This window comes from Macaca thibetana, chromosome 5 (assembly GCF_024542745.1).
Source record: "Macaca thibetana thibetana isolate TM-01 chromosome 5, ASM2454274v1, whole genome shotgun sequence".
NCBI lineage: Eukaryota > Metazoa > Chordata > Mammalia > Primates > Cercopithecidae > Macaca > Macaca thibetana.
The window spans coordinates 98,644,265-98,665,400 of record NC_065582.1 but is presented as its reverse complement, the minus strand read 5'-3'; the positions used below and the strand labels follow the sequence as shown (position 1 = coordinate 98,665,400).

The 21,136-nt window shown below is 35.2% G+C and overlaps 1 protein-coding gene across 8 annotated transcripts in view; it reads left to right on the top strand.

Annotated features, from left to right (window-relative positions):
- The window catches only part of CCSER1 (coiled-coil serine rich protein 1), a 1,438,304-nt gene that overhangs the window by 154,290 nt on the left and 1,262,878 nt on the right, over nt 1–21,136 (top strand). For all 8 annotated transcript variants that reach the window (XM_050790436.1, XM_050790437.1, XM_050790435.1 and 5 more), the window contains exons 2-3: nt 8,830–10,194; nt 13,470–13,654. In XM_050790436.1, the coding sequence (XP_050646393.1) occupies nt 8,871–10,194; nt 13,470–13,654 (1,509 nt within the window). In that variant the 5' untranslated portion in view covers nt 8,830–8,870. The remainder of the gene's footprint in view (nt 1–8,829; nt 10,195–13,469; nt 13,655–21,136) is intronic.

Sequence of the window (21,136 nt, the reverse complement as noted above, 5' to 3'; positions counted from 1 at the left end):
CATTTATTTTTGCTTTTAGGTTCTTTTTCTTATTGATTTATAGTTCTTTATATATTCCAGATATTAATTATCTGACTGGCATAGGATACCAAAGACCAGCCCCTGTCTTAATGTATCAGTTTGTGCGCCAGAGCTTTCCCATGGGATCAGTCTGAAGCTAGTGTCCAGTTTTTGACCACATCTTGGCTTAGCTTCTTCTCCACTTATCCCCAGTGTCCCCATCTTATTAGCCTTTCTTTCTTTAATCAGCTTGACATGTTAGAACAAGAATTCTTTACTCAGGCTCTACTTCTAGGAAACCTATCCTGGATCTGTGATGACTTTTTTTTTAAATCAGTGTTTTAAAACCAAGCCAATTCGCCAATGGAAGATATAAAAAAATGCAACTGCTCTTTACTAATAAACATATACTTTCAGATGTGTGCTATCCTCTTTAAAGTTGTATATTTGTTGTACTGACATTGCCACTGCTCAACAAATTTATTCAGACTCCGAGAGAGTCTTTGAATGTTCATAATATTGTCAGTTCTTTGCTCCCTGTCTGAACTATTTTGTTGACAGTGAACAATTATTCAGTCATGTGCAGTCAAAGTGATCAATGTGTCAAATATTTTGGGTCAAAAGCAAGGAAGGTATGGCTAAATGAAATTATTTGTAACAGACAGGTTTAAAAATGTTTGTAATATTGGTTCCATCCCTATTTATTCAGTGATATAAGGTAGAGGTACTAATTCGAGCCTCATTAGCATGTGGATACTGCAGCCTCTGATGCTTTTTCCATACTTTTTGGGATTGGCTCAGAAAGTAACAGTACTAGTCTAGGAGTAGACAGAGTTAGAACTTACAGCAGAAAAGGTGGGGGAAAGTTATACGCTAAGGAAAACATCTTTGCTCTAAAACAGCGCAAACATGGTTAATTGATTATGATACATAAATTATTGAGCGTCGGTCATGTACTAGACCCTGTTCTAAGTGCTTTATTGCATTAACTTTTTTGCTTTTCTGAAAAATTTTTCAAGGCAGATGCTACTGTGATCCCCAAGAAGCAGCTCAGGCTCAAGGAGGTTACGCCATTTATTTAAGTCACACTAAAGTCACACAGCTCTTAAATGTAGTGCTGAATTTAAACCCAGCTATTCTTGTATCAGAGTCTGAATTCTTAACAGTTATGCATTCACTGTGTCTAAACCTTAGTACATGCAACTGTAGGATTCTTTAAGCATAAATGTGCCTCTTATTATTTACTTAAGCCTGGGTCATATGCTTTTACACTTCTTTCTTCTTTTACCACTAACTTCTTTGTATGTCTGACCAGAGCCCATCTTTCTCTATTTCTCTTTTCTCTCTGCTTCTTCTGGTCATTAAAGAATCAAGATCATATCTGGCTGAGTATCAAGATTACATATATAAATGTGTAACTTATGTCTTTCTAAATATTTATCATCATCCCTTAATTAATCCAAATAATTCATCTGCTTTCCTAAATCCTGCTAGAATAATTTCTTTCTAATGTGTTCTTCTTTCCTTTTGTAGCTGTTCCCATTGTCATGCTACTTGCACACCACTCACCCTCTTTCTCTTTTTATCTGGAGGACTGATTTATACAAATCTAATCAGAGACAATCTATCTTTGCTTATATACCATGTTTTGTGTCAGTTCATTTTTAGGAGTGACCCAAAGACAGACATTTCTTATATAAGCAATTATTTGTTTTGGTTATTTTGTGTATTTGTTGAGAACAACTTAGTGTACTCAATATGGCTAAATTATATACGAATTCAATAAATTGTTAATTAAACATATGTAATCAATTACGTGATTTCTGGCTTTTTCTACCTTAGGCTGACAATTTCATTCTCTTTTCTGTGACTGATCACCCACTTGGTCCCGATTAGCCATCCTTTTAACGTGTCTCATATTCTCCTCACTGACCTTACTGGCACAAGTGGCCTTTGTCAGCGTTGTGGGAATCATTTAGCTGTTAAAAATGCCTCCGTTATTTTCCCATTTATTTAAGGGGAAACAGCAAAAACATTTTGGAAATGCATGTAGAGATAAACTGAAAAAGTGTTGAGATGTAGATAGCATGGTCTTTCTAGTAGAAAGAGCCTGGACTGCAAGAATCTTCACAAGTGCGAGCCCTGTTTATATCTGGGTTAAATGATATAATTAGGTAAGATTGGGAAGTTACTTCAAGCTGATATCCTACTTATTTTGGTAAAAATTGATCAATGTCCTTTGATATGTTTACATATTATTAATTTTCTGCCATCATTTTCTTAATGTTAAAATTATTACCTAGGAAATATTTGTTTCGTTCATGGATCTTCTTTTATTTTCACCAAGTATAATGGAAGATTTTCTTTTTAATATGGTCATTTAGGCTCTACCAGATTATTTTCTGAATGTTTTTCTGGGAAAGAATAGAGCTGGGAACAGATTTAACTTACGCAGCATTCCCCTAAACATTTCAAATATTGATCATTTGTTTTCAAATGCCAATAAAAATATAAATTTAGGGAATTTGATTATAAGAGGTCAGAGTACTGATCTCACATTATATACATCTCTTCAATATTATTTTAGGTGATTTTTAATAGACTGGTTGTGACACACATTTTGTTAGGTAGATGATTTTCATAACTACTCTAAGAGCTGCACCACCATCTACCTCTTGCTTGAATATATTTCAATAGAAAAGGCAGAGCTGTATATCTACTCTGTGCCAAGCAGTGGGTTAGTGTCCTTGTGATGTAGTATCTTCTCATTCTTAAAATACTCTATAAAGTAATTATTATTGATGTTCCAGTTTATAGTATCAGTAAGTGGTAGTACTTGCATTTAAGTGCCAATTACACGTGTATGTAAGAGGTATATAAGAGAGACAAAGAATACTTAGGATTATCTCAGATATGAGACCAGGTGACATGTCATCATCTATGACTCATAATGAAAAAATATGAGGGGTGTACAAATTCTAGGAAAATATTTGAAAAGCAATGAGAAAGAAGAAAAGCGAAGGTAATTTTGCTTTCTTTTTACCTGTACAGACAGATAGACCTATTTAAGTATATGGTAGTCAGCTTCCAAGATGATACAGCTCTGAAACCCTGCAGGACTGTTTTATGCTGTTGGTTAATTTATGCATTTGGAATCACAAAAGAAATAGTTTTTTTTTTTTTTTTTGAGACAGGGTCTTGTTCTGTCACCCAGGCTAGAGTGCAATGGTGCGATTGTGATTTACTGCAGCCTTGACCTCCAAGGCTCAAGGGATCCTCCCACCTCAACCTTCCAGGTAGCTGGGACAACAGGTGTGTGCCACCATACCTAGTTAATTAATTTTTTTAAGAGATCGGCTCTCCCTATGTTTCTCAGGCTGGTCTCCAACCCCTGGGCTCAAGCTGTCCTCCTACTTCAGCCTCCTAAAGTGTTGGGATTGACAGGCATGAACCACTGCACCCAGACAGTAATTTTTAAAATGTCTTAATTATGTAATATATTTTACTTTTAGTCCAACTTTAAGTAGGTAACATATTAATGATCCATGTCCAAATTATGAATCATTTAACTAGAATTCATATCTTCTTCAACCATATCAAATAAGAAATTTGACTCTAAGTTTATTTAGAATAGATCCTCCTATAATGTGGTACTCTGTTAAGGGTAATGATTGTGTTTGCTAAGGTTGTAGAGGTCACTGAATAGAGTACTGTACCTTCTGGAAGCCTTTTGTTAAATCCTGGTGCTAAAGAACAAAAGTACTATTTCTTCAGGTTGCCATTGTAAATTTCTAAGCGATCAAACTGAGTTTTACTTCTAATAGGGCCCATATACATTTGTATAGTAGTGTTATCTTCAAGTTAATCTTACCTTTTGTTTATTTACATATCATTAAATTTATAATAAAAAACTTATGTAACAAATTTGTTTTTTCAAAATAAAATAACGTTTATGGTAGTAAAGACCCCTAGATAATGGATGGGTCTAGTTCAACCTTCATATTTTTAAGACCTATTATTATGAAAGTGACTATGATTTCTGAATCGAGAAATATTAGATAAGAATTGAGAAAAGATGTTTATTTTATCCAATTTGGAAACTTATAAAAATGTATACAATGTTTGCTAAGGGATTAAAGGTAACTGTTATAAAAACATTGTAGTAAAAAGAAATAAAATTAGCAGTGATGATGTTGTTGCATTTATCTTTAGTGAATAATTGAAGTTGCTGTGATGACATATTATTTCATGAAACTTATTCAGCATTATGTTTTCATGTTTTCAACTGTTTATTAGCAAATTTCAGATTATTGAACTTTTAAAGTTTGGAAGCCTTTTAATAAATATGAATCTCTAAAAGTTGTAATTTAGCATAATTACCCTCAGAATTATAAGATTTATTCATGGCAGTGAGACAGAAAATATGTTTATGTAGGTTTGAAATCCTGAAGTGTTGAAGTTAAAACATAGAAATCTGTGTACTCTATAGGTACAAATTGCATATTTTCTCAGGCACTGGGTATCAAATTAAGGAGAAGTGGTTTTTGTCATTAAGACAAAATCGTAACTTGAGATAAATAAACAGATGCTTACTATGTAAGCTAATACTTGAGGAAATGTAAAGGAGGAGTACCATTTCCAGGATGGGAGACAGTGGGAATGGGTTGTCAGGTAGGGAAAGAGTGTCAGGGATGGCAACTTGGAAGGGGCAATGTTTTGGAAGTGGTTCACATATAGTTTGATTTAAATTCAAATTCATATGGAGAAAAGTGAACTCTTGCACACTGTTGGTGGGTATGTAAATTAGCACAGCCTCTGTGGAACACAGTATGGAGGTTCCTCCAAAACTAAAGTAGGAGGCTTTTGCCATGTTGGAGTTACAGGAAGGGCATCCCAAGCTGGTGGACCTAAATCTCCAAAGGTCTTGAAGGTGAAAGTGATCAGAAAATGGCAGTCATGACCAAGTGCAGTGGCTCATGCCTGGGCTCCCAACACTTTGGGACACCGAGGCAGGAGGATTGTTTGAGGCCAGGAGTTTGAGATCAGCCTGTGCAACATAGCAAGACTCTGTCTCTATGAAACTTTTTTTTAAAGTTAATTGGGCATGATGCTGTATGCCTGTAGTCCCAGCTACTTGGGAGGCTGAGGTAGAAGGATAGCTTGAGCACATGAATTTGAGGCTGCAGTTAGCTATGTTCTCTCCACTGCATTCTAGCCTGGGTGACAGAGCAAGACCTTGTCTCCAAAAACAAAACAAAACAAAAAAACAAAACAAAACATAAAACAAAGAAAGAAAGAAAAGGAAAAGGAAAGAAAGATAAGAAAATGACAGTCATCAGTGTAAATGGATCATGAAGTGTGAGGAGAAGAGTAGTGAATCTGGAAATGTAGACAGCATCCAAGCCTTAAACAGCTTTCCTAAAGAATATGGATAATCCTGATCTATAGTCTATTTTCTCCTTATTTAGCTGGGAAGCTCTCAAGGGAAATATGAGTTCATGTTAAAAATAAAAGACATGTGAAGGATATTTATCTCTAGTAGATTTGTATCTACTCCAGGTTATTCAATAATGTGCAGATACCTTTTGGTATCTATGATGTTTTTACTTAAAGAAATTAGGACAAACATATCACTGACCTTAATAGATTATTTGTGCCCAGTGGAAGTCTGGTGGTTTTCATTAAGTATTTAAGAGCAAGAGTGATTATAAAATTGTTTAAAAATTTTTTTTTCGTCAGTTAGATCCTTTGAATACTTGCTAAAGAGATATGGGACTGACTCTTTTACTTTTAATGCTGCTCCATATGCAGAAAATACTTCGAAAATGGCCAGTAAATATTTAATATACATAAATTTTGAGTATTTCAGTAATGCTGGTTGATATCTTGACATTCAGGCATTGAAGGCTATAGGTTCACAACCAGCTGCAAATCATTTTGGTTGATTAAGTTCTAATTAGAGAAAAATTCTTCAATAGGCATTGAATGGAAATAAATGTTGCATGTAAGTGAAAAAAATCATGGCTGTGAATGATGTTAGCTGAAACATTTTAAAGAATATAGTCATGAAAACATGTATTATTCATTGTATACACTTTGGAAAATCTAAGCTGTGAGGAAAATCACACATTTTTATTTGTGAACAATTTTAAGAGCTAAAATGTATGTTTATGTTTTAGGTTTTCTTCAAGCAAAGCCTTACAAGAATACTGAAATGTTTTGGGAGTGGTTCACATATAGTTTGATTTAAATTCAAATTCATATGGAGAAAAGGGAACTCTTGCACACTGTTGGTGGGTATGTAAATTAGCACAGCCTCTGTGGAACACAGTATGGAGGTTCCTCCAAAACTAAAGATAGAACTATCATATGATCCAGCAATCCTACTTCTGGGTATATAGCCAAACAATTGAAATCAGTATGTCAAAGAGATCTGTACTCCTATGCTTATTGCATCATTATTCATGATAGCCAAGATATACAACAAACCTAAGTGTACATCTGTGGATGAATGGATTAAGAAAATGTGGTTTATATATATAATGAAATGCTATTCAGCCTAAAAAAGAAATTCTGTCACATGTCACAACATGGATAAACCTGGAGGACATTATGCTCAATGAAATAACCTAGGCACAGACAGACAAATATTGCATGATCTCCCTTATATATGGAATCTAAATCATTAAACTCATAGAAGTAGAAAGTAGAATGGTTACCAGAGACCGGGATGGTAAGACCGGGGGCTGGGGTGTTGGGGCCAGGGGAATGGGGAAATAATGTTCAGAAGGTACAGAGTTTCAGTTAGACAGGAGAAATAAGTTTTAGAGATTGATTACACAGCATGGTGACTATAGTTAATAATAATGTACTGCATATTTCAAAATGGGTAAAGGAGTACATTTTAAATGCTGTCAGTACAAAAAATGGTATGTATATGAGGTGATAGGTATGTTAATTTGCTTAATTATTTTATAATATAAACACATATCAAAAATCACATTATACCTCATAAGTATATACAATTGTCATCTGTGAATTAAAAATAAAATCAAGTTTTAAAATTAAAGTCATTGACTGTAGTGAAAAATCATCCACGAAAAATCTTATAATACAAATATGTCAGATTTTATGTTGTTTGGAGAAAAGTATTAAATAGTTATGAATGAATATCTAAAAGCAAATATTCATCATTTTTGTCACATACTTTTTCAAGGAAATGAAAGTATTTTACTTGATCAATTCTCATATTTACAAGGATGATAAAATAGAGGATTTTAAATTTTGTATAGTATTAATTTTTAGTCAGGTAGTTTTGGTTGTAAAAACTAAGAAAATGAAACAGAGTCTGATTCAATTTACAAAGGGAGAGGGTGCATTACAGTTGAAGGATTAAGCAAAACTCATAAATAAAATAGCATCCAAATCAGGTACAGTTTAAAAATCAGTGAAAAATGGTGGTCACTAGAATAACAATATTTGCTGTACAAGTTTGAATCCCTGATGTAGAAACATAGCAGGGCCTTCATTCAGCAGTAGGAGCTCATGACTAATTAGTGAATGTAGTATGTTCCATGCTGATTATAAGCTTACCCCATAGTTAGATAAGGCTTGGTTTTTTATTCCTGTTTTGCCAAGTGTTGGCTGAATGACATTACACAAGTTGCTTTTCTGTTGTAAAATGTTCATAGTCTTATTACCTATTTCTAGAAATACAAGGTGTGAAAGAGATAATCTGTTGGGAAGTACCTGGTACGTCGAAGTTGATGAGTTGTAGCTGCCACCTCTCCTCACCCTTGTCCTTCTCCTCCTTTATCTTCTCCATTGATACCCTGAATATACTGACATTAATATGGTTCATAAATTTTCTATGCTTCTGATTCTCTCAGTATGTATTCTCACTTCTCTCAACGTTACCAACTGTCTTAGTTTTTATTCAAGCATTTTCTTCAACTGACACCTGTGGTTCTCTCATAAGTTTAACTTGTTTGTAACTCTACGTTATATCCTTGTGATTTAGTTTCTTCTTCCAATGGCCTGCTTATCTCTCAGCTTCCCAAATCAAACTTGTGGTGGGGTCGGGGGAAGGGGGAGGGATGGCAATAAGAGAAATACCTATTGTAAATGACCAGTTAATGGGTGCAGCACACCAACATGGCACATGAATACATATGTAACAAACCTGCATGTTGTGCACATATACCCTAGAACTTAAAGTATAATTTAAAAAAGAGAGAGAGAGAAAAAAAAGAGAGAAAAAAAAGTCTATAGCGATTGGTTTTTCTTTGAGTGCTGATGGTGGTGTCAGGCTATACCATTGTCTTGTTTATGATTCTGTTGAGCTCCCATCAGGACCTTGTTGAATCATGTGGTATAAAATGAAAATACTTCTAGTGGTCTCTGACAAGACTCATGGTGGTGCATTTACCCAGACAGAAATTATTATGTCTGTCACGTGCCTACTGCATCTAAAAAAAAAACATAAAAAGTTAAGAATAAACAGTTTACTAAAATTATGGAACAGCTGTAAGTAGTAAGTCTGGGTCTTAAATACCTGGTGTCTCCAAAGCCAACACTCTTGAATAAACTTTATATATTTTTGTTAATCTTAAAATGTTTGCATCACTATAAAATATCAGTACAAGTTATTGGATCATTTTTACTACTTATAAATTCAAAAACGTTTATTAGGTATCAGATTTTTGTTATTGATTGTTTTAGTATAAACCGAATTCTATTTCGTGTCTTGAAAAACAGTATTTTGTTTTAAAATGTATTATTTGTACTTGAATTCTATTGACTTGTTCTTTTTGTTTTAACCTTTCTCAGGCTGCTAAGTTGGCTTTCACAGTGCAAGCCTTGGAGTCCCAATGGGGGACTCAGGATCAAGACGATCTACCCTGGTCTCCCGGTTGCCGATATTCAGAAGAAGTATTAGCAGAAGACATGATTCTCTTCCTTCTTCACCTTCTTCCAGTAATACAGTTGGTGTCCACAGTTCCTCTCCTTCCAGCACTAACTCAAGCTCAGGTAGCACAGGTAAACGGAGGAGCATATTCCGTACTCCTTCCATTAGCTTCCACCATAAGAAGGGGAGTGAGCCTAAGCAAGAACCTACCAACCAGAACCTTAGTATTTCAAATGGTGCTCAACCTGGTCACAGCAATATGCAGAAACTGAGTTTGGAAGAACATATTAAGACCAGGGGAAGACATTCTGTTGGTTTTAGTAGTTCACGAAATAAGAAGATAACAAGATCTTTGACAGAGGACTTTGAAAGGGAAAAAGAGCACTCAACTAACAAGAATGTCTTTATAAATTGTCTAAGTTCCGGCAAAAGTGAAGGGGATGATTCTGGTTTCACAGAAGACCAAACTCGCCGTTCTGTTAAGCAGTCAACAAGGAAGCTACTCCCTAAATCTTTTTCATCTCACTATAAATTTTCTAAGCCAGTTCTACAGAGCCAATCTATTTCACTGGTACAGCAGTCTGAATTCTCATTGGAAGTTACACAGTACCAAGAGAGAGAACCTGTGTTAGTAAGAGCTTCGCCATCCTGCTCTGTGGATGTAACGGAACGGGCAGGAAGCTCTTTACAATCTCCTTTGCTTTCTGCTGATCTTACCACAGCTCAGACACCTTCAGAATTTTTAGCCTTGACTGAAGATTCTGTGTCTGAAACGGATGCATTTTCTAAAAGTGGAAGCATGGCATCCCACTGTGACAACTTTGGCCACAATGATTCTACCTCTCAGATGTCTCTCAATCCTGCTGCTGTTACAAAGACAACAATAGAACTTATGGGAACTGTCCCCTGTGCAATTATGTCTCCCGGGAAATATAGGTTAGAGGGTCAATGTAGCACTGAATCTAATTCCTTACCAGAAACCTCTGCTGCTAATCAGAAGGAAGTGTTATTACAAATTGCTGAACTACCTGCTACAAGTGTGAGGCACTCAGAGAATAACCTACCAGCACATACTGAAAGAGAAGAAAATATAGGGTTACAAAATGGTGAAACAATGTTGGGGACAGACTCTCCAAGGAAACTTGGATTTTATGAGCAACATAAAGCAATAGCTGAACATGTTAAAGGGATCCATCCTATTTCAGATTCAAAGATAATACCTACTTCTGGTGATCATCATACTTTTAACAAAACGTCATATGGATATGAAGCAAATCCTGCCAAAGGTATGCTGATTTTCTTTGTGTAACAAATGATATGAATTGATTTTCATTGTACTTTATTCAGTTTTCTTATTCCATCTCATAAATGGAAACCACATTTTTCTTGTTTTTCACTTTCAAAATGGTTTCCTATTTATAATTTGTGTTAAATGTTTCCCCTGCTTGATTTTAAACTTACATCAATTGTATTAGGCTGAAAATGTAATTCAGCAATATTATTCATTTTTTCTTGGTTATGTTATCCATAACTAAGAAGCAGCCTCTTAGTTATGGTGCTTATTGGAGCACCTTCAGAAGAAAGTGAAAGGAAACTAATTCTGTTTGCAATGTGGATTTCTCCAAAGTAAGGACTGTCTTTTATAGAGTTTGTTATAGAGGCATTGGTATTTCTTATTTAGTGAAATTGATATATTCCAGCTAAAATCACTATAAAATTTGTATAATTTAACATTATTTCCTTTGTTAACTAAGCTTTCATTATTAAATAGGATCTGTGTTTCAATATAAATAATTCCTATCTCTAGATACAAAAACAGAATTGTAAGCTTAAAAATAACCTATCTTTGGAAGCTGGAGACAGGTTTCAACCCTGCCTCTGACATTAACTCTGCAATTTTGGACACCTCTTTAGTTTAAAAAAAGTGGTAGTATATATGAATTACTCTAATATGGCTACAGAAAATTTTGTTTTTTTAACATGAAATTCAGTTCAAGATAATTATTGAAAAATACCACCTGCTGGGCTGTCTTAGACATATTTTAATTCCTTTTTCTCTGCTATCATTAATGCTACTACTACTACTACTACTAATTTCCCCAAATTTGGAGGTGATTATGTCCTAGATATTACTTTATATACATTAATTAAAATGATTGAAATTGCTACTATTATTATAAGCTATTTTGCAGGCAAGAAAATGGGAGCAAAGGTAAATTGTGTGTCGACAATCACAAAACTAGTAATTCAATTATTGGGATACAAATCCTATGAGGTAGGCTCCTATGTTTCCCATTTTACAAATGTGAGAACAGAGGCTAAAGAATCATACAGCTGGTAAGTAGTGCAGTCAAATTACAACTCTGAATCCAAAGCTCTGGCTCTCCATAACTATGCTTTACTACATGTCATTACTTAAAATATGAAATAAAATTTATATAACATAATGTCACAAGTAATAGGATTATATAGTTCATCCACAAACATGAAATTTTAAAGTTTTAAATACAAGACTTAATTTTCCAGCTGTCTTGATACTTTTCCCATTTGATACAAGATCACTTTTATGCACCTGACCATGTTTTGTCCATTTTTTGAACTTTGTATTCTTGTCTGTGGTCTTGGCTTTAGTGTCATATATGCGTAGCTTCTTTACCTGTAATACAATCATGAGAATATGATAATGATGATGATATTAATGATGGTTACCCTTTTGTACAATTAATATGTGCCCAAAAATGTATTAAGAAAATTGAATGCACTATTTTATATAGTCCTTATAAAAATTTTGCATGTCATATTAATAACTAAGATTTATAATAAGTTAAATAACTGTATAGGGTCACATTGTTAGCAAATGATGGACTTGATATTGAAAGTCAGGAAGTTTTTAAATTATATCAAAAAGGGATAGAAATGTAATTATCCTGACATATCTAATTCTTATTTAGTAATGATGACTTTCCTCAAAGCCTAATTGAATACTGTGTATGTTTCTCTCTCTGGAAATTAAAGAATGACCAATTATCTTGGAGACTATTAATATGTTGATTCAGATCCTAATTGTAACAGAATAACACATTAATTTTGCTGATTTGATAATGTGTGTTGGCTATTCTTGAATAAATAGGCTGGTAATGTCAACAAAGACAGTATACTATCCTTTAGTTTGTGAAAATATTTGTGTTCTATTTATAAGGATTTTATAATTTTGAAGTTTAAAGTTTTAAAAACAGCTAAGTAAATGCATTTTATCCAATAAACATTTGCTGTAGACACTAACCTTCATAATGCTAAATTTAGTTTGTATTTTGTATGAAACATTTAAGCCAGTACTTGATACACATCTAAGTGTATTAGGTGTACAATCATATCAGAACTAACAATAAAATGTTGAGTTATCTGACAATTTAACTTGTATTCATTGGCTTAAAAAGTTATTTTAAAAGAACTGCTATGTATTGGACTAATAGATTCTGGACAGTCTTTAAACTAGTAGATGAGGCTAATTAGAACAATTTATTCATTTACTCATTCATTCATTCAGCAAATATTTATGGTTTTAACACTATATTGGGCAGTAGGTATGTAGCAGTACACAAAATAGGCCTAGATCCCTGCCTTCCTGAGGCTTACTTTCTACCGGGGATACTCAGTTAACATGCTATTTATATCAGATGGTGATAACTGCTGAGGGTAAGTTTAAAGCAGAATAAAGGCTTAGGAAGCAGAGGTGGGATTGCAGTTTGCATTTTTAAATGTGAGTGGGATGATACCCAAGGTAACATATTGGTAAAGGTTTGAAGGAACTTAAAGAATATGTCATATAGATATTTGAGAGAAATATTATTAGTGCAAGGTTGTGGGTCAAAGGCTGTGTGGGGCTGGAGCATGCTGGTGATGTACCAGAGCAGCAGGTGTCCAGTGTAGCAGGAGCAGAGTGATGGAGGGGAGAGCAGGACATGAGGTTACAGAGGTGAGCAGGTGAACAGGGTGCCCCTCCTGTCCCTGGTTTGTGGACAGAAAGAGCAGTCATATAGGTCGTATTATGAAGAATATGTTATGCCATTTGGAAAACATCACCTTTTATCTAGAAGAGTGGTGGTGATGGCTCTCATTTATGTTTTAAGTGTATGATTCTGGCTACCATGTGGAATGTAGTTTGTGTTGGGGGTGGAGAGGCAGATGGGAGTAGGCAGAGGCAGGAGAATTGTAGCAAATATTGCAGTAACCAAACAAGCATAGATTGGATTTGGTCCAGGGTCTTAGAAAGAGAGGTAGAAGGAATCAGATTCTGTATACAGTTTGAAGGAAATAAGGACAGGGTTTGTTTATGTGATTAATGTGAGCTATGAAGCAACCAAGGATGACTCCAAAAGTTTTGGGCTTCAAAGAGATAACATGATTAAGTGAACTAAACTGATGCTATATATGTAAAAGTTTTCTCATGATAGAGAAGCTTTGAATAACACTAAGAGTTTTCCACGATCTCTCAGTGGGACATTTGTAAAAAGTACATTTAAATATTTACTTTCATTTTTATTTATTTTCCTTTCCATAGTTCTTGCCAGTAGTCTCAGTCCATTTCGTGAAGGAAGATTTATAGAGAGGAGACTGCGATCCTCGTCAGAAGGCACTGCAGGGAGTAGCAGAATGATTTTGAAACCAAAAGATGGAAATATAGAAGAAGTTAATAGTTTAAGAAAGCAAAGAGCAGGTTCTTCATCTTCAAAAATGAACAGTTTGGTAAGTATATACATACGTCTGTCTCTAACAGAATAATACTGTCTGTATCTGGTATGTTCATGCCTCTTGCAGAATGAACACAGACTACAGGATAAACACCTCATATTTGAAGGGAAAATTTGTTTCCATAGTTGACATTACAAGTCAGAGAAACAAATTTTTCGTCTGGGTCAGGATGGAGTTCACCATGACAGCTGTCTTTAGTTCCTGTCTTCCTTGCTTCCATGGAAAGTTTGACATTCTTTATTCTAGAACAAGACCCTTGAATACAGAAACTAGGAAAAATGCTGAACATGAGGATCTCCTTTGACACCATTATTTCGCATCCTCTCTCCACCATATAGCCCTCTAGAAAATACCCTTTTGTAAATCACACTGACTCCGGTACCACTCTTAGTCCCTAGTAGACCCTAACCTCACTGTCCTCCTGCAGTGCCCTTCCACAAAGGGTGAGGAGTTGGTGTGAAGCTTATGAGGACCAATGTGAAATGCCCATCCAATGCTTGCATACATTGGAGGTAATCAAGATACCCTATTCCTGGTCCAAATTGTAGAACCTGCTTTTAGTATGAGGGTGGAGGTGGGGTGTATAGGGAGAGGCATGGTCTGAGTTTTTATGTGTGAACTAGGGTGTCACAGAGGCATTAGTATGAAGCTCCCTCATAGTATGAGACAGACTCAGGGATGGGAAGAGATGAGTGGTGAACTGCAGCTTTGGGTCCATTTGGCCTCAGGTTTCACAAGTATTAGAGTGTGATTGCCTTTTGGAGATCACTTTGCTCACCTTCTCACAGATGTGTCCTTTTTCAGCAGAGTATTTAACATCTATTGTCTAAAATGTTCCTTTAAAATAATCTTTCTACCTACCTATCCATGTATATATGTGAAAAATCCTCAAAAATTAATCACTTATGATATCTCTATTATTTTATGTAATTGGGTTTCAAATGAAAATATTAGGTAATTGAGATCTGATAATTATTTTGTGAAGAAGCCTTAAGTTAGTAAGGTAACATTGTGTGATAGCAAAATCACTGTGCTTGATGTTAGAGGTTTTAATCATTTTTTTCTGGTGTGGCCATTTCTTAATCCTGGGCAAATTTGTAACCACAAAATAGCCAATGATAATAGGCATCTTGTTTCCATTACACTAAAAAATGACTATGTGAGTGTGTGTTTACATTTTTACATATGGAAATATATATTTCATGCTTCATTTTGTTCTTTTGTGCATTGGCTGTTGTATTATTATTGTTGCAATGGATATTTTTGATCTAAGTATGAAAATTTGTTAAAAAAGATTTCCAGTTGATGCACCATTAAAAGTTAGGACTAATGAAGTATTACAAAACATTTATCATCACAACATTTTCACTATTTCTTCATGGAGAGGTATTTATATTAATAGGGGTACACTATTCAACTTTGAAAGTTGTGCCTTTTACATATTCTCTCATATCTCATGTGTTTTTCATACTGCATTTAATTTAAATAATTCTAGTTTGAGACCAGCCTAGGCAAAGTATCGAGAACTCGTCTCTAAAAAAAAATTTAATAATTAGCTAGAAGTGGTGGCTTACACCTGTAGTCCCAGCTACTCAGAAGGCTGATGTGGGAGGATCACTTGGGTCCAGGAGTTGGAGGCTGCAGTGAGTTATTGCGACCCCGCACTTCAGCCTGGGCAACAGAGTGAGACCTGGTCTCAATAAAATAAATAAATACATACATACATAAATAAATAAAATGTAAAAAGTGCTTATAATATCACAAAGTCACTCTTCTCAGGTTTAGGTGTTTTTTTTTTCTTTTTTTTGAGACAGAGTCTTGCTCTGTCGCCCAGGCTGTAGTGCACTGGCACGATCTTGGTTCACTGCAACCTCCACTGCCCAGGTTCAAGCAATTCTCCTGCCTCAGCCTCCTGAGTAGCTGGGATTACAGGCACCCGCCACCATGCCCGGCTAATTTTTGTATTTTTAGTAGAGATGGGGTTTCACCATGTTGGCCAGGCTGGTTTTGAACTCCTGACCTCAAGTGATCCACCCGCCTCAGCCTCCCAGAGTGCTGGGATTACAAGCGTGGGCCACCACGCCCAGCCCTCAGATCCACTTTTAAGATTTAAAACTTAAGAAACAAAAGAAGTGGTTTTGTTTGTTTGAGGGCCTTATATTTAAGTTTTTAAAAGTGTGCCTGTAGTAGTATAGTTTTTCCACTAGATGGCAGAAAGACACCACTGCCATGGTGGTGGACAGTCTATCAGGGTTGGAACAAAAACTTAAAATATTGTACATGTTCATTGGATTTACAGATGGAAATTACTGAATTAAATACTGGAACTTTTGAAATTCCTAAAGAGAACTACCAAAAACTACTTCATGATCTTACCATCTTCCTTTGGATTTCACAAGTTATGTCTCATCTTTCAGTTACTTTACAGTTTATTCATTTTTTAATTTTCATTTTCAGTTTTTTAAGGCAGAGCTTCGCTCTGTCACCCAGGCTGGAGTGCAGTGGTGTAATCTTGGCTCACTGCAACCTCCCCTCCCTGGCTCAAGTGATTCTTGTGACTCAGCCTCCTGAGTAGTTGGGACCACAAGTGTGTGCTACCATGCCAGGCTAATCTTTGTATTTTTAGTAGAGATGTGGTTTCACCATGTTGGCCTGATTGGTCTTGAACTCCTGACCTCAGGTGATCCACTGACATCACCTCCCAAAGTGCTGGGATTATAGGTGTGAGCCACCATGCCTGGCCAGTTACTTTACACTTAATTAATTTAAAACGCATGAAATATGTTTTTTACTTGTAGCACTGTAAGGAAGAAATGGTAGGGATTATTTAGTTCTAGATACATGTGAAACAAGTGACATATATTTGGAAAATTGTAGCTCTATGTGTGAAAAGTGACACATTTCTATATTCCTCTTCCAAAATTAAGCAACTGCATGTATTTAAGAATGCATCCATGGTTCAGTTATTTTATTTTAAAGCAAATATAATAGAAACATGTGTTTTTAATGCTTGCTTGAACCAAGGGACTACTTTTAATGCCTGACACGTCTTATCACATCCAGTCCTCACAACAGTACTATAAATTAAATGATACTGTAGTGATGAAATTTTGCAAAAGAGGAAAATAAGGCACTGAGAAGATAAGCGGCTTGCCTAAAATGACATAGCTCATAAATGGCAGAGATAGGATCTGGATTTGGATCCTTTCTAGGTTCAAATCCTACAATCTTTTGGGAAAATGTATTAGATTTAAAATTAATTTGAGCCATTTTTCAATTGTTTGCATCAATTTGGTGTAATAAAATTAAAACATTTAAAGCAGTCTAACCTTGCTTGCTCTAAGACTAGGCTGCAGCATTCTATAAGAGATACAAAAGAGGAAAACAGAAACAATATTTAGTGCTTAATCTGAACTTAAAATGCGGTCATGTTTCTTGAAATGCTCATGAATAGTATCTATGTCCTTACTGAGAGATATCCCATCAAAAAGGAACTTTGTCACAAAAGAGGATATTCATACTTGGGAGTTTTGTAATACTTCATGAGTCCTAATTTTTAATGTTAGCATTAATGCAGACCTTCATGTAGTTCATGGAGATTTCAATTTTCGTAATAAAATATGGCTCTATTTATTAAGATGCTGAGCATTTCCTGAATGACCAAAGATATTACCTAATGGATTAGATATAGTTAGATATACCACGGTTCTATTGTTTTTATGTATTTCTAGGGTATTTCAGTCTGGAAGGGAAAGGACAGGATGTATGAACTCTTCAAACATCAAATGCCGAGAGCAAATTGGGATTTGCTTAGGTTTATTAAAAGAAACCAAAGTAAATTTGGAACAATTTGATAAGTGTTCACATTTATTATATTTTTTCAAACCACTTTATAGTATTTTTCCAATTTTTCTCTAATGAGTAACTTTCTGAATACCTTCCTTGGGATTGTCCAAAAAATTTAAAATGCCATTCTAGAAAAAAGTTAAAGAACTTATTTCTTTAAAGAACTTACTTCAGGAACTTTCTCTCCAGATTATGGTATATAAATGTATAAATGTAACGATTTGTCATGGGTTCTCCAACGGCTTTACACAGTGAATTCTAATCCTAAATATTTTCAAGATTACTCTCTAGAAAAGTTAATGCGAGAGTAGATTCATATATAATGAACAATACAAAAGACCTGGTACCATTAAAGGAAGGAAAAATGCCTAAGTGGATGAGTCAGAGTAAACTTGGCTAAGTGATAAAAAATACCGCTGGGCGTGGTGGCTCAAGCCTGTAGTCCCAGCACTTTGGGAGGCCGAGGCAGGGGTATCGCTTGAGGTCAGGAGTTCGAGACCAGCCTGGCCAAGATGGTGAAACCCTGTCTCTATTTGTATTTTGTAAAAATATAAAAATTAGCTAGCCACGGTGGTGGGTGACTGTAATCCCAGCTTCTCAGGAAGCTGAGGCAAGAGAATGGCCTGAACCTGGGACTTGGAGATTGCAGTGAGCCAAGATCACACCACTACACTCCAGCTTGAACGACAAAGTGAGACTCCCTCTCAAAAAAAAAAGAATAAGTAAATAAATAAAATAAATAAAAAATAACTTCCAAATCTAGCAACTCTATATAATATGGATTTCTTTCTCACTTAAGCTACATGGTTGTTGTGGAAGGCGGGGTTCTGTTCAGTGTCTCCTCCTGTATTCAGGCTGTTGAAGCAGCTAACTTTGCAAACATTGCCTTTCACCATGGCAAAAAAGAAAGAGATCTCTGGAGGTCCCTGTAATAAAATACTTTGAATTGTGAGAATCACTTTACTTCTGCTCACAACTCATTGGTCAGATCTAATCATATGGCCCAAACTAGAAACAAAAGCAGCCAAGAAGAATAATCACTTTCCTGTATCTAGAGGTGGAGACTCAGGTTTGGTGAGCACTTAATGACTATCATATTCCCAAATATTTTGTTGTATCCAGGTTCTTTTAATTAACCTAGATTTACTGCTTGCCTCCTCTTTCCCTTTTGCCAAAAGACATTGAATGGGCCCTGACTTTGTGCTTCATACTGTGCTGGTCTTTGTGGTTGAAAAGATGCAAACATCTCTGAAATTGAAGAATTCATATATATTGCAGGTTTTATTCTTGAGAATATTCTCTCTTTCTTAAAGGCCTTGAGATGTGTATCTTAAGTGAACTAAGTTTACTTTTTTCCTTGACTCAAGGAATCTTTACTATTTTTGTAAGTATTTGTTTTCATTGCAACAAGCCGTTGGTTTTGAAAGTTGTATTGTCTTCAGATTCCTCAGCAAATGCGTTTGCAAAGTTGCCCTGTACTGTTTGTGCTGAGTGATTCACACAACTTTCATTTATGGCCAGTTTTACTCTGACACAGCATGTTTTCTTTCATTTAGCATCCTGCTGCTTTTATGTGGAAACTGTGAATGACACAGTAAAAACATAACTATAGGACTTTGGTAGAAGAACAAATCAGATTTATATTTGATTAATAAGAAGTAGTTACTTGCAGATCATTAACATCTCATATCACATTTTAATTTTTTGGTATGTTGAACTGCAGAATTTAGTTATTGATAATAGTAGAATAATATATAAGACTAATTGTACCCTATTTGAGATAGCCAAGCACTTTACTGTTCATTTACTTTTCTTCTGGGGCCTGCTGTTTTCTCATTTGTAAGCTTATTCTTTATTCATTATAATTCTTCATTCATTAAAGCATTCACAGTTTCTTATAATAAATATTTATTGACAATCTGCTCCGAAGAATCAAAGATGAAAGAGACAGTACTTGAGGATTTTTGAGTTCCCAAAGGGAGACATAAGGTTAAACATTATCTTGCCAATACAACTGCTTTAACCATTTTGACCATCTTTAAGTTCAGAACGGGTGGGGCATTCTTGATTTGGATTGTGAGCATCGAAATAAAAAATTAAGAACATTTAAAATGGGCACATGAACTCCCGTTTCCCTGAAACGGGAAATTGCCTTATTTCACACAGTCAATGACACTGTTAAATATATGCATAATTTCCCTGTGAAATTGCCTTATTTCACACAGTCAATGACACTGTTAAATATATGCATAAGTTTCTTGTGTCTTTTGTTCATTTCTCTAACTGAGACCCAGCTGTGAGTGCTGAGCAGGTATGCTGAAAGAAAGTTGGGACAGTAAAGAAGAACATACAAAATGAATCTTGTGATTAATATTAAAAATAAAAATCAGTCTCAAAACACCCCACTTGTGCAATCCACCGAGCAAAAGAATCCTACTGGGCCCGTTTGGTATATGCACCTTCACACTTCTGTTTCATGGCATGAAAGTTGTTTGAGCTTGAAATTAAAAACAAGACAGGCTGGGCGCGGTGGCTCATGCCTGTAATCCCAGCAATTTGGGAGGCCGAGGTGGGCGGGTCATGAAGTTAGGAGATCAAGAACATCCTGGCTAACACAGTGAAACCCCGTGTCTACTAAAAATACAAAAAATAAGCCGGGCGTAGTGGTGGGCGCCTATATTCCCAGCTACTTGGGAGGCTGAGGCAGGAGAATCTCATGAATGTGGGAAACAGAGGTTGCAGTGAGCCGAGATCGCACCACTGCACTCCAGCCTGGGCAACAGAGAAAGACTCTGTCTCAAAAAAAAAGCAAAGAAGACAAATGATAATTAGAAGATCTGATTTTGAAAATTTCTCTTCTTAATCTTGAAATTCTGAATGAAACCTTGCAGTATGAAAATGTTAGGGCTTTGGGGAATTAAAATAACTATTGCAGTTTTTAGTGTAACTGATGGTTAATAGAATTAAAGCAAATATTGCATGGTTACAGGGACATCTAATAAAAATGGAAGCCATGAATATTTTTAAGGAAATGGAGCCACATGAATCATTCTCCTCAATTCTTATAAATTTTAAGGAAGAAAATCACAAGTATCACTCATTAAACATGAAATTACATTTGTTGATAACTGGCATAAATTTTAGATTAACAGCCCTAATCCTTTATGCTTTTATTTGTTTTTCCAGTTACTAATCATATTTTCCTTTCAGTACCCTTCTAAATTGTATCATGCATATAACACTCACCACATAGTTATTTGAATGTGTCTCATTTTACCTTAAAGATTTCAGTCTTTTAAATGGAAGGAACTGTGTATATACTGGCATTTCTTACAGTCATTAATATAGCACCTGGTGCAAAAATAGGCATCTAATAAATATGAATAAATTAAAGGTAAAATTTCTAGTTAAATAATGATATATGTTTATATAGATGTGAATTAAGGCTTCTAGTAACAAGAATTGTGTGTGGTGCGCTTATGCGCAATTTTGACATTGTAATTTATTATACAAATACACAGATATTTCTTATGATGCACTGTCTGATAAAGCTCTTGCTTTTTCGACACTAAGTCCTTGATCAGGAAGGCCATACCAATTATGACATTGTTCCAGTGGAAACATAATTTA